The sequence below is a fragment of the Chelon labrosus genome, assembly GCF_963514085.1.
Source record: "Chelon labrosus genome assembly, chromosome: 6".
NCBI classification, from domain to species: Eukaryota; Metazoa; Chordata; class Actinopteri; order Mugiliformes; family Mugilidae; genus Chelon; species Chelon labrosus.
In genome coordinates, this window is record NC_140342.1 from 7,723,454 (window position 1) to 7,737,975 (window position 14,522).

Consider the following 14,522-nt stretch of genomic DNA (forward strand, 5'->3'; position numbering starts at 1 on the left):
CCACAGAGCTATTAATGCGGAATTTAGCAAGCAGTACCATCTATTCCAGTAATAACGATTCAGGTTCTAACCAAACATTTTTCCACATTTTAAAAAGTCCCTCATATTCCACAGTATTCTTAGACTTACCATGCCATCGTGTAGTAAAAATCCTATCTTATACCCAAAACTTGTCCTTTTATTTAAAATAAAAAAACAGTTTGCAGCTGGAAATAGGACAACAGTGACCACCAGTGGTTGGTAAAGAGAACACACCAAGAATGAAGTAAAAAAATATTTATTGGACAAACATGTTAGCCACTTTTCAGACACTTTTCCCAGAAGAATTGTGCTAGTAACACCATAATACATAATAAATCACTCACACCGACAAACATACAACAACACTCATAACCCAACATCCACACACAACTTCACCTCTGCAAACAAGTTGGCCAGTTTTTAATGTTAGTGGCCGGGCCGAAAGGGGAACGGCATCCCCGAAATGAATGGCGGAGCCGGGTACTGAGGGTGAGTGGAGGGGTGGGCGGCGAGTGGTGTGTGTGGGGCGTGTGCAGGGTGTGCGGGGTGTGCTGGGTGTGTGGGATGTGCAGGGTGTGCGGGGAGTGTGGGGAGTGTGGGGTGCGAGGCGATGGGCGAATGGGCCGCGTGAGGGCTGAAGGCCAGCGGAGGGGTGTGGATGTTGTTGTAGTACATCACCGGGCCGGACAGCACCAACTGGAGCAAACTAGAAATACAAAATAAGTTGGTACAAAAAACATCCAAGACATGTTTAGGCACAAGTTGTACCTCACACAAAACAGCTAAAAGACAATACAAAAGGACCTCAATCAAATCTATAGATATATACATACAGTGCCATTTAAAAGTATCTGGGTCCCTCAGAATTTTCTACATTTCTACGTAAAAGTGGCTTTGTCTTTACCATTCTGCCATGTACACCATGGTTGTTCAGTGTTCTCCTGATGGAGGACTCATGAATATTAACATTAGCCAGTGTGAGAGAGGTCTTTAGTTACCCTGGGTTCCTTTGTGACATCTCATAATATTATGTGTCTTTCTATTGGAGTGATCTTTGTTGGCTGACAGTCGTCTTAGATCTCCTCCATTTGTACACAATCTGTCTGACTGTGGATTTCTAGTTTCCAAACTTCTGGTTTTATAACCTTTTCCAGCCTGACGAGCAACAACAACTCTTTTTCTGAGCTCCTCAGACAGCTCCTTTGTCCATGTCATCATACATTGACTGGAAACACTTCTGAACAGATGACTCTTATTTGGCCTTTAAATTAACTCATAATCCTGGAAGTGAACTTACTTTTGCAACTGACAGATATGTAATATTGGCTCATTTTCTTAAATAAACAAATGCACAATTCTAATACCGTACTTCCTTTTCATGTGTTTAACTGAGTTCGCTGTCAACTCTCTGGACTTGTGTGAAAATCCACTGATGTTTTGATTCATTGTATGTAGAAATGTAGAAAATTCTGAGGGGTGCAATTGTAATTCACAGATTCGCAGATTATAAAATTGTTAATTTACTAGGGATGGGACGAAATATCGTTTGGCGAAATATCGCGATACAAAACGTGACGAAACGCATCGAGTTCGAAAAAAATGGATCGCGAAATAAAGACTAGATGGCACTGCTGCATGATTTGTGTAGTATATAAATAATTTAGTGTATTATATGTGTGTGTGTGTGTATGTATGTGGGGCAGGCATACAGTCTATGGTGGCAGGCTGGCAGAACCATATGCTGATCAAGCAGGGTAAAACTAAATGAAAAAAAAATAAAATATATCCGGGGAATGGTGCAGTGCGTCGTCACGTCAAGTCACAGGTCACAGCGCGTGTTGCAAGCGCTATCCTACTCGACATCTCGGACCGGTACTCCGGGGACTGTAATGACATGCTGCAGGAGTGCACAGCGCTTGACCCACGATTCCGAAGCCTGTCCCATCTGAATGATGAACAACGCGAGTCCATCTATGCCCGAATACGTGAAAAAGCTTCAGCACTTCATGAACAGCGCAACCAGGTAGGCTAACTTTTATTGAAAAAAAAATTGAGGTGTCCTGCGCGTGTGTAACTATGTATATGTAGGCCAGAGCCTGAAAACTTATTTCTCATGGTTTTTTATTAGTCGATCCGAGAGAGAATGTCTCTGTGTGCGTGTGTCTGTGACTGTGTGAGAGAGGGAGAGAGGGAGAGGGGGAGAGAGAGAGAGAGAGAGAGAGGGAGAGAGGGAGAGAGGGAGAGAGAGTCTGTCTCTGTGCGTGTGTCTGTGTGAGAGAGAGGGAGTGAAGGATTGAAAGACAGAAATGTTTGAGCTAGTTTTTCTATTTATTTATTTTTTTCTTCAGACCAGTTACACTGATGAAAGAACCACTAGGGCCAGTGCTTCAACATCAGGGGCAGCAGCAGAGCAGGCCAGGGTCATGGTTGAGGCAGCACAGGGTTGTTATTATACAGTAATATTTTTTTCTTTTTTGATATCGTATCGTGACGTATCGTTTCGTGACTCTGACATATCGAGGTGCATCGTATCGTGAGTTTAAGTGTATCGTCCCATCCCTATAATTTACATCATGATCCAAATAAAAACCTTAAAGGAGAACTCCGGCGCAAAATGAACCTGGGCTTAATAACACATGTGTACCGAGTTCGACCGTTCTCTGGTATTTGTTTTCATGCATTTGTTTTGTTAGTCAAATGTGACCAGTTTTCTTGCAAACCGCTAATTAGCGTGTAACGCTAGCCTTCGGGGCACACCGACACATAAAAAGAAATCGCTATTTCTATACCACTAACAAGGCTCACAATATCACCACACTTAGCGATTTCTTTTTATGTGTAAGTGTGCCCCGAAGGCTAGCGTTACACGCTAATTAGCGGTTTGCAAGAAAACTGGTCACATTTGACTAACAAAACAAATGCATGAAAACAAATACCAGAGAACGGTCGAACTCGGTACACATGTGTTATTAACCCCAGGTTCATTTTGCGCCGGAGTTCTCCTTTAAGTACAGTCCTGGGTTAAAAGCTAGTTGCCTGTGGAAACGATGTACTAAAGGTAAAAAACAAGAATCGGTTCTTACTTGTTGTGTGGGAGGCGGGAACAGATGGCTCTCAGGTCCTCTGTAAAGACAACATTATTTGGATAAGTTTCAGTTCCTATATTTCTGAGAACACTGTATACCATTCTTTTTTCCATTATCAATCTCTCATGTCTCATGCATCACCTAGTATCATGTTTGGACCACAAAATATGCTGCATGCATGCATGAATGAATTTATTGGCTTGCTTCTGCTGATCTCTTCGCCTCCCTTCTTTTCCATCTCTTTTTTCAGTGTCACTCCCCGGCTGGCCTCAAGCAGATGTGTTGTTAAAAATAAGGTTTTCCTTGCCATTGTCACAGCTTGCACTGAGGGATAATTTGTATTGAGGGTGAGCTTTAGAAACTATCAAGGCTTCGTTGAGTTTAGAAGACATCATAGTGGAAGTAGGACAGAGAGAAAGAGATAAAGACCAGGTTGAATATAATTATTTATCAAATCTCTTTTGCTGGCCCTCAAGCCCAAAGATGCAACTACTGTGGAAGGGCGGGAATTCATCTTGAAATGCTTCCGTAACTCTCTTATTTTACTCAAGCTCTCTTACCTCTCGAGCAGAGCAGGGCTCCACTTGCCATGGCCACCTGCAAAGCCTGAGCCAGCCGGTCGAGGGCCAGCTGGGACAATGCCTGTGTCTCGGTGGATGACGAGTGTGTGTGTTTGTCGGCCTGGTCCAACAGTCGGGAAAGGTCGGAGGTCAGTGCGGCCAAGGATTCCATCTGAAGCAGTGCCAGGCGACCAAACAGCCCCTTCTCATTTAGAATGTTGGGCAACAGCATGAAGACCTAAATGTAGCAGAAGAAAGACCATAAATGGAGAAAACTGTTTGATAACCTTCACTGTGCATGTTGCAGGTGTGTCTTCATTAAATATGTAAACACACACCTGTAGGACACTCAAATGAAGTGCAGAGAAGAGAGGCCCTGCTTCTGGTTCACTCTCAGTGCTTCCGTTGACCAGTGGCTTCTTCTTGTCTTTCCTATAGACCAGCGGCGCTTTGACACACCAGCGCACCAAACCCCCTAATGGTGTGACATCAAGTGAGCTGATTGGCTGGCTGCCAGTAAGGGGCGTGTTCAAGAAGTTGATCAGGACTAGTCTAGGGTCATCTTGAATCCACAACGCTATCATCTGGAGGAGTTCCATCGGAGGGGTGAGCTCCTCTGAAAACACGCACAGAGACGTGGTTAAAATGACAAAATTCAATCACATCCAATTTTACAGAGGTAATTTACTTCAGATGTGTTATCCCAAAGTACCTGAGGTGAGGTCGTAGAGGGTGGTGACAGCAGTGATAAACTGGCAGCAGAAGCGTGGACTGGCACTGTGGATATTCTGCAGGGTGGGCACAGAGCCTGGTACCATGCTACAGTAATCATCAACCAGCACCTGCGCCAGGCGTACGCAGTACACACGATGGGTTCTCTGCATGGTGAAAACACAACCAAAAAAATATGGTTAGTATGCATAGTTAACACACACACACACACACATCCTAATGAATAGAAACACTTAGTAGCCTAAATATCCACAAAACTGCAAAATGTCCTCACACACAAACTATAGGAACAGACAAGATACACACACTTAAATATTTGTGTTTGTTTTAGTCCTCACCTGTAACCAGGTAGCAGCACACTCCAAGATCGGAACCCTGCCCACAGCGATCGCCATGGAGACCAGCTTCCCTAGCAGTGACATGCGACTTTCATCCGCCTGGTTGCCTTGGAGACTGAAGAGGGCGGAGAACATGAGCTGACGGACAGTGTCACGACTCTGCTCCTGAAAACAGCTGCACATGATCTCCAGCAGCTGGAGCTCCTGGAGAGCGCTCATCCTCTGAGAGAAAGACACAGAAGGCCAAGTTCACTGGCTGTCTGCAAGTGTGTGCTTATGTGCAAGCGTTTCTGGGTCGCGTCTTACCCTGGCTGGAGTGTTTCTGTCCTTGGGTGCATGCAGAATGAACTCCTCGACCAGCTCCAGGGTTTTGGAGTCGACCTGGGGAGGCTGCCTCCCAGACTGCACCAGGTTAGAGATGTAAATGTCCAGGTGGTACAGCAGCTCCTTGGCTGCACTCAGCACATCCCGAGGCAGCAACGACTGCCGAATGTCACCCATAACAACCTGACAGAAATCCACACAAAATATGAAAATATCCTCACTAAGAGTAAAGTGTATAAATGAAATAGTCCAGAGATTACATGACTGGGCGTTGTTCCCCAGTATGTGTTGAAACTGTTGCAATTAATTGCTGTTTTCAATTCTGAAAGTTGTTCAACACGGGCAGTAAGTATTGGCTTTACAAAGTCTTGAACTATAGTATGTCCTGTACGTTACAGATATTTAAAAGTACACAAAAAGCAAACTGTACTTTTAACAACATACTAATCCTCGCAGCTTGCTCATACACAAAAAGTAAAACGACTCTACAACGAACACTGATACAACATTATTGTATTTGCCAACTTTATTTGACTTTACAATGTACACATCAGCGTTACCGACTGTAGGTGCACAGCTGTAACACTTCTCGAGTGGACCAGCTCCACATTGAGTCGCTCGGTCCCCTCCATCCTGCTACAGCTAGTGTTAGCAACGTTAGCTAAAACGGCTATTTCCTACTCCGCAACGAAGCATACGCACATTAGTTATCCCCAGAACATTCAAAACATATTTTAACATCTTACCTCTGCTAAAGGCTCTTAACTGAATGGATAAACGACCCGAAGAAGAGACTCGTGAAAGGTCTCCTGACAACAACGGCACCGCTTCCTGTCTCTACGGAAGCCTGCGTGGAACAAAATTCCTTCCCAAAGTCGTTTTACTGTTCTGTCAACGACTGCTTAGTGTTAACCAACTAGCAAAATCATTAAACGGTGAACTCTGTTTAAATATAAGATAATTTACCAAACAAAGCTCTGAATATTTTAATTTGATGATGATATTAATCTAATAATTTTTAATCTAAAAAATATGTTAAATATATTTATTATCGTACACTTGGAAATACTTATACGTTGACGTAGCTAAGCCACCAAGCTGTGAGTTTTCAAAATTAAAGTGCATAGAAAGAAAATAAGGCTTATGGAATTATATAATTAGACATTATATAGACCCTGAATATTTCAAAATTGACAATAATATTATTTTTAAACTCAAACTATTTCATGAAAGGGAAACATTACGTGTATACTTATCTAGCCATTGCATAAAAAGGATTTTTTATTTATTTGTTTATTTATGCAGTTTGATTTCATAATAGTCAAACAACCTAGCCTTAACAAAGAAAAATAACTTTTTTCATTATTTTACACAAAATTACGTAACAGGAAAAAAAATTGTTTTCTTGGATCTACGTATTTACGTTGCAGTTGAAATGCAACAGCTGTTTTGACATACTCAGATTAAATACTCGGAATAAACCAACACTGAATTAATATTAAATTTAATTTGTATTTCGCACACGTTCCTCGAGCATTTAAAACTTTAAGATGGTGTCAGGGTGTTTTTATGCCAGTGGCATAGACGCGCACCGAGAAACTGTTGTTTTCGTCTGTGCAGAAACTATACAGCATAGGACCTACTGAAAATCACTTCTACTGTAATCCTTTCTAATCTACACAGGAGCGCGCCCGTCAGGCACGGGACCGCCTGATGAGGAGGGAAAAAAAGAGAAACGGTGGCGCGCTCCCGGGCTGCACTTCGTTCTTGCACTTTATCGTCCCGTCGAGTGATCTTAAGCAGCCCTGCAAGATGACCATCAACACCCTGGCTAAAGGGGTGTGGCATCGGGAGCAAATGGCATGTTTTCGAAAGGTGAGATTGTTTGATTTTATCTTCTTTGGCTTGTTTTTGATGATTTTGTGACATATTTTGAACACAGAGGCAATTCCGTGAACACCAGCCCCTGAGCAGGTCAGGGTCTAACATGAGAACAAATTAGTGTAAAACTGTGTGTAACATATTTCTGACCTATTTATGTGTGCAATCACTCCTATTTGCGTTGTTCTGCATGTTCATGTGCATGTGTGTGTGTGTGTGTGTGTGTTTCCCTGGCAGATGGAGAAAGTGATTGTGGCCATGCAGGACCCTGACATGGGGATGAAGATGAGAAACCAGAGGCTCCTTATCACTGTCATTCCACATGCCATGACAGGTGCGTGCGTCTTTTTGCGTCTGTGTATTCTTGTGTGGCCCGACACATTTGCAGCTCGCGTTTGTCCCAGCAGTCATACATTATGCAGCTGTAAATTCAGTGGAATACTTTGTGTCTTTGCAGAGCGGAAGTTCTCCCTCTTTATACACCTCTTTTGTTTTGTAGGTCATGATGTTATTACCTGGCTGATCCAGAAATACAGCATCTGTGAGGAGGGTAGGTGTATTGATACATATATTTGTGTGATTAAGTATGGTGAAGGACCTGCTGTTATTCCCTGTCTCTGTGTCACTGGCTTGTTGTGTGTCGTTGCTAGTGTGTTGCCAGGATATGGTGTTTTCTCTCAAGCTGACGTGGTAGTGATTTATGAGGGCATTGTTCCTAAACAGGAACGGGGTGAGCCCCAGTGGGTCCGAGTTTGATTAAACTCACCTGATGATCTGGGTTTGATTAGCGTCCCGCGGGGAGGCCTGCGCCTCCGGGGATTTCACCCTGCCTGAACTAAATTGCAGGTCGGAAAAAAATAAAGTAGCCCTCCGGTCCCTTTTGCCTCAGAGCAGACTAAAGACGGAGAATGTGTGGAGTCCGCCTGAGGAGAGGAGAGGAGAGGAGAGAGCTGATTAAAATGCATCACACAGCTTTTTTTTTTTGGTAGCTGTCAGTCATGAAAGTAGGGCTTTCTAACAAATGAGGAGAACATTGATGAGGCGCTTCATCACTGGAACAAAGCCTTTATTTGAGAGAGAATGGTAAGGGTGTGAGTTTGTTGGACAAACAAAAAATGTGTGTGATGGACACGGAAAACAATATTTTGCTATTTGTAATTATTTATTTTCCACAATCCTGATCCTGTCGAATCAAACCTCATGAGAGAGATGCTGATTTTAATGAGAAATGAAAACCATAACGCTTAGAATGTAAGTTACCGTATATGTTAATGTGTCTTATGGATAAACCCCATAACCGTAAACATGTGTGAGCTCAGCTGAAAAGCTCCTCTCTGCAGAAGACAGACTGAGACACGGTTTCTTCTTCTGTGGTGTTTAACAGAGGCCCTGCACGTCGGCGGCATGCTGGTGAGATACGGGTACATCTACCCCCTCAAGGAGCCGAGGTCCCTCGTGCTGCGGCCCGACGAGTCGCCCTACCGCTTCCAGGTCAGACCATCATCCCTCCCGCAGTATGTTCACCCTGCCCGCTTTTCAAAAAACCCTCTCTCAGTCTACCTTCCACTAAACTGCCTCCCGTTTTCACTCTCGCTCCATTATCCCACTTCCTAATCCCTCATCCATCTGCCACTCTCCACTGCCATTGTGTTTCATCGCTCGCTTCAACATCAGCCTCACGCGAAATTAAAAAATATATAAATGTCACGTGTATTTCTTAGACTCCTTACTTCTGGACCAGTACCCGGTGGCCTGCCGCAGAGCTGGACTATGGTAAGAAAGACGAAGGGACGAGAAAGGATCTTTGATGGAGACAGAATAGTATTTGTAGTTATATATGTGACTATTAGGGAAACAATCATTTTTAACGGATCATGTATATTATTGGGCGGCACAGTGTTGTGGTGATTAGCACTGATGCCTCACAGCAAGAAAGTTCTGGGTTCGAATCCATTGGCCCACTGGGGCCTTTCTGTGTGGAGTTTGCATACTCCAGCGGTACTCCGTCTTCCTCCCACGGTCCAAAGACATGCTGGTTAGGTTAATTGGTGATTCCAAATCGGCCATAGGTGTGAGTGTAAATGGTTGTCTGCCTCTCTGGGTTAGCCCTGACTGGGTGTACCCCACCTCTCGCCCAATGACATCTGGGATAGGCTCCAGCCCCCCAGCAACCCTGCAGAGGACAAGCAGTTACAGAAAATGAATGAATGAATGAATGTATATTAATTTATCCAAATACATTACTACTGATAATGATGTGTTTGTTTTCTTTCCTAACCCCCTTCAGCAATCTATTTGGCCAAAAAGAATATCAGAAAACAAGGAGAGCTGATGGAATATGAAAAGGTGAGGATGGCGTGTGTGTCCGTGTCTAAGAGACAGAGAGATTTGTCTGTGTACAATGAATTATGCAGGGGGAACATCGGGGCAAGAGGCCTGTGTCATCATTCCGCTTCCGTCCCTCCGTCCCTCTTCCCTTTTTAGGAACGGTACAGTGTGTTGCACAAGAGAATCAACCACACCTGGGACTTTGTGGTGATGCAAGCCAGAGAACAACTAAGGTACACTCACAAGCACACATGTGCCCATACACAGTTCCACGTGTGCAAAAACCTGCGTTGTGATTTATGTTTAGAGCGTCCAAACAGAGAAGGAAGGCCGACCGCATTGTTCTAGAATGTCAGGAACAGGCTTACTGGCTCATCAACAGACCCCCGGTATGTCTATTATTATTATACTATATTATACTATACTTTACTATAGCATTCTATACTATACCATACTATACCATACTATGATATGCTATGCTATTCTACACTACACTATGATATGCTATGCTATGTAATATGCTCTACTATACTATAGCATTATTATTACTATTCTATAATCTAAAATACAGTGCTATGCTATGCTATGCTATAGCATTATTATTACTTTTCTATAATCTAAAATACAGTGCTATGCTATGCTATGCTATAGCATTATTATTACTTTTCTATAATCTACAATACAATGCTAAGCTATGCTATGCTATGCTATAGCATTATTATTACTATTCTATAATCTACAATACAATGCTATGCTATGCTATGCTATGCTATGCTATGCTATGCTGCTATGCGCTGTACTAATAATACAATACTGTATAACATTTAAGTTATATAAAACTATACAGCCACTAGAAAGCTGTATCACAGAATATAAAACGTTCCTTCTGCCTCCTGCATGAAATATTCAATCTATCTGGTAAAAGCCTCAGCTGACAACAGGAGAAACAGGGAGAGAGAGGGAGGGAAAGCCAGAGTGAGAGCAGGGGAGTAACAGACAGAAAGAAACTCATCATATACCACTTCACCTATGTGTCACCTAAACGCCACAGTCCGTTTTATTCTTAGACAGACAGACAGAGTGAAGGATCGATGGGGAAGACGGGAAGGAGGATAGCGAGGATGCTAAGAGTAGAGAAGTACTGCGGGGGAGAGAAGCGGGTGAAGCAGAGGACAAGGGTTTGGAGGAGGGACTCCATCTTGTCCTGACCTTATGAATTAGGGACGAGGGTTTGGAGAAAAATAAAGAAACCTGGGAATAAAAGTCAGAGCTAGTGGAGTGGAAAGCTTAAAGAAGGATAAGTGCTCGCTCACACGCATATTCTCATCAGACGCCCACGCACATACTGTACAGACACACGCAACATACTACAGCACATATGGCACTCGGTATACTTACTGTGTGTGTTCGCGTGTTTGTATTTTTTTCAGCCTGGGGGTCATAACGTGTTGGACATGGGTCTAGAGCGTCCAAATAACTTCAGCTCACGAGTTACAGTGGTCAGTGACTTCACTACCTATCTGTACTTCCTGTTTTAAATTCCTCTCTGAAAAACCGAATGTGACAACACATACACTGTGCATCTAAGTCTTCTCACCATGCTTCATTACTCTTCTCCTTTCTTGCTACTGGGATTGTTTCAAAGTAAGTGTAAAAGTGAGTTACACCATACTAAGGATGGACAGCATATTCTATTATATTCTGTTAAATAGGTAGAATCTGAACAGTTCCGTGTTAACGCATGTGGACACAGGGAGGCTATAAATATATACAGTATATATAGTACATTTAACATGGTGCATACATGAATGTATAATGCAGTCAGTGACCTTATGTGATGACATTGTGTTATTCTTTCCAGACCTAGAACAGTGACTTCTACAAAAGAGAGGTAAATATCATATATAGATGTATAGTATAGATGTATAGTATAGATGCTATAATTCTGCCTTTGCTTACAGATTGAAGCTACTAGAAGGGCCCTCGGAAGAAACCGTGTAAAGTCATCCATCTGCCTAGAAGGGTATGTGCCAGTTTGATAGAGGCTCGGACACACACACACACACACACACACACACACACACACACACACAGATACACATGAGATCTAATGGATGTGCTACTGCCTCAACCCAACTTTGCGTCTCGAAGCACGCACACACACTCATGCACATAAAGCTTAATGCTCCCACTGTAAGAGCCACTAATGGATGCTTCCTGAGGCAAGTCAAGAATTAGTGGCCATTAACTCTTATGATCTGCCGCACTAATGCAATAATACCGTGTGTGTGTGTGTGTGTGCGTGCGTTTTCTTGTGTGCGTGCATGCCTCTGCACTTGTGTGTGAATGTGCAGTTTTCTGAAATACAGCGAGCAGTACCAGAACCATGATCCCATTATGCAAGGCTGCCTTCCCAGTAACCCGTGGATCTCCGACGACACCGCGCACTGGACAATGAACACTGAAATGTGAGACCCTACACGCTATAAAAATAAATCAAAAGCAGCTTTTAACATGCCCCTCCATATTTGAGTTCGCATTTAATACAGAATTGAGCACATCAGCGCGTGTGTGTGACCTGGATCTTTGAGTTTCTTTGTCTGTTGGTTCTCTCTGAGCAGGGTGCCCACCCCGACACGTCTTCGGGTGGAGCGTTGGAGCTTCAGCTTCATGGAGCTGCTCAATGACTCCATGGGGAGGCGGGAGTTCATGACCTACCTGGAGAAAGAGTTCAGTGGTGAGGAAGAATGACGACAGAGATGTTGGATTATATATTTTTGAAATCAGAATTTACATGTACAGCATGACATATGTATCTATCTATATGTATCTATAGATAGATGTATTGTGAGGACGGATAAGGCTGGATCTGTTTTGTAAGTTGAATCAGGTTAAGATTACTATTACTACTGATGCACTGATGCACATAGAAAAAGTATTTCAGTTCATTTCAATTCGATTTTATTTATATAGCTTCAGGAACAATGCAAATTGTCTCAAGACGCTTTACAAAATCCGGCCTGAAACCCCCAGAGCAAGCCTGAAGGCGATGGTGGCAAAGGAAAAACTCCCTTTCAACAGGAAGAAACCTTGAGCAGAACCCAGCTCATATGGAGGGACCCATCTGCCTAAGGCCAGCCGGGTACAGACAGAAAAGAGAGCAGAGAACAGCAGGAAAACAAAATAAACATACATCTGACTAAAAGCGTACATGTAGAATCTAATCTTGTGTGAACTTTTAATTAATTCTATTTTTATTAGCATCTAATATTTCATCATATTCAGCTGATGACAGTTTCCAATCCCAGTGCTGAGAGATGGAAAAGTTGAGGTAGTGGAAAAGAAGATTAATCTCATGACATGGTTAATTGAGAAGATCAGAGCGAGTAGATAAGGGAAAAATAGAGGAGAGAGGTAGATCACACTGAAGAATGTATATACAGATGTATATAATATATATGCGGTAGAAGAAGGAAAAGAATAAAAAGCAGGAGAGAGATGTATTCGTCCATTCAGACACACCGTATGAAGCACTGCCAGGGGCCGGTCTTCTCCAGCGAGGTCATCCTTGCTATAAAAAGGCTCTCGTGTGACTTGTTTTATGCACCTCCGTCCAAGCTCGTCTCCTCACTGTTTACGTCTCTGCTCTCAGCGGAGAACCTGTGTTTCTGGCAGGCGTGTGAGGACGTCAGACACGGAGAAACTTCCAGGATCGTAGACAAGGTGGAAGAGATCTACAAGTAAGTGCACGACCCTACAAACACGCACAAACACACGCTGATGTTTCACTCCATCAGATGACAGCCACTCTCCTGCGTGACCCAGGAACTTCCTGGCCCCCGGAGCTCCCCGCTGGGTCAACATTGACAGCAAGACCATGGATAAAACCCTGGAGGGAATCAAACGCCCGCACCGCTTCGTCATGGACGACGCGCAGATGCACATCTACTTTCTCATGAAGAAGGTCTGACTCACACAGTTTACCTTCACATGCTATGGCTGTTGCTGCTACTCAGTGTAGAGGACCACGCAGGTGTTTTTTGCACGCTTATTCCTATTTACTACACAGTTTTGCTTTACAGCCAATCGGCTTGTTGTGAGGCAATTCTCTGCCTATTTCTAAATCAATCCTCACATTGCAAATGATTCCTCTCTTGTTGAGAGTTTAGTTGCAGTACAGTTACAGTAGCTCCTCCTATTTTCAGTCTTTATGCTAAGCTAAGCTGATTACCTGCTGGCTCCAGCTTCATATTGCAGGAGACACATGTATTGATTTTCTCTTCTTTGTCTCAACAACAACAAAAAAAAATTGTAAATTCTTTAAAAACTTTGCTCTCCATAAACTTTTATATCATTTTAGTACTTGACAGTTCTGACATTATTATGTGGGCAAATTCACAACTTGAATAAAAAAAAAATATATATTTTTTTCTTAAAGCTCTTTCGGCTATGAACTAAAAGCTGACAACTCTCTCTCTCTCTCTCTCTCTCTCTCACTCTATGTCTCTAGGACTCTTACCCAAGGTATCTTAAGTCTGACCTATACAAAAACATGCTGGCCAAAGCGATTGTCCCCCAGGAAACCAAGAAAAGGTGACCTCTCATATTCATTACCACTTTATTCTCCTTTCCAACCAAAACATGTATTTATTTAGCACCTCTTTCTTTCCATCGTCCTAGTGTGTTCCCCTTCATGAGACGCCAGCGTCACTCCAGCCCCTCCCCCGCTCAGGCCGCAGCCCCGGCAACCGAGGAAGACGGTGGTGCCAAGGGGGCCGGTCAAGCAGGTACCAACTCTGCAGCCGGCTCCAATGTCTGATGGCAGGCCAAAAAAAAACAGTCAATCACTTCCGCCTCCGTTGTCTTCGCCGATCACCGCAGCGAACCAGTCCGAGGAGTTCTCTCAGTTCTCTCTCCTTCTTCTTTCTTTCAAGTCACAGCTTTCACCCCACCACCACCACTGCAACGTTAGCAGAGCTAGGATTTCAGCTTCCAGTCAGAGGCCAGGTGTTAATGCATACCTCAGCAGCATCACAACATCTGAGCAGTGACCAGCAGAGAAGAAGGCTTTTAGAGCTACTGTTACATCCTGCATCCACATCCCACCTCAGCCCAAAAAGTGTGTTGAATTACATCAAATGTTCCTTTCTCTCTCAAGCCATCTGTTTCTCATTAGCAGGTTTAGGTACAGGGACTGTTAATGAAGAGTAGGGGTGCGTTCAGTCAGAGATAATTTCCTTCAGCATGTCTGT

The 14,522-nt window shown here is 43.4% G+C and overlaps 2 protein-coding genes across 2 annotated transcripts; one reads left to right on the plus strand and one right to left on the minus strand.

Moving 5' to 3' along the window:
• Positions 1–267: 267 nt before the first annotated feature.
• Positions 268–5,939, minus strand: ints15 (integrator complex subunit 15). Its single transcript, XM_084546630.1, is given in 10 exon segments — positions 268–573; positions 576–648; positions 650–727; positions 3,105–3,144; positions 3,668–3,905; positions 4,006–4,283; positions 4,380–4,545; positions 4,738–4,959; positions 5,044–5,244; positions 5,808–5,939. Coding segments are annotated over 9 exon segments (1,416 nt in total). The 5' UTR covers positions 5,239–5,244; positions 5,808–5,939; the 3' UTR covers positions 268–447.
• Positions 5,940–7,179: 1,240 nt separating this feature from the next.
• On the plus strand, positions 7,180–14,089 carry rgs11 (regulator of G protein signaling 11; the record flags this gene model as incomplete). The annotated part of the gene is made up of 16 exons (XM_084546470.1): positions 7,180–7,276; positions 7,442–7,492; positions 8,327–8,433; positions 8,664–8,715; positions 9,230–9,288; positions 9,427–9,503; positions 9,578–9,659; positions 10,701–10,769; positions 11,138–11,161; positions 11,232–11,293; positions 11,625–11,738; positions 11,892–12,007; positions 12,923–13,010; positions 13,096–13,234; positions 13,781–13,863; positions 13,951–14,089. The coding sequence occupies 16 exons, from the start codon at positions 7,180–7,182 to the stop codon at positions 14,087–14,089; spliced, it is 1,359 nt and encodes a 452-aa protein (XP_084402596.1).
• Positions 14,090–14,522: the final 433 nt, after the last annotated feature.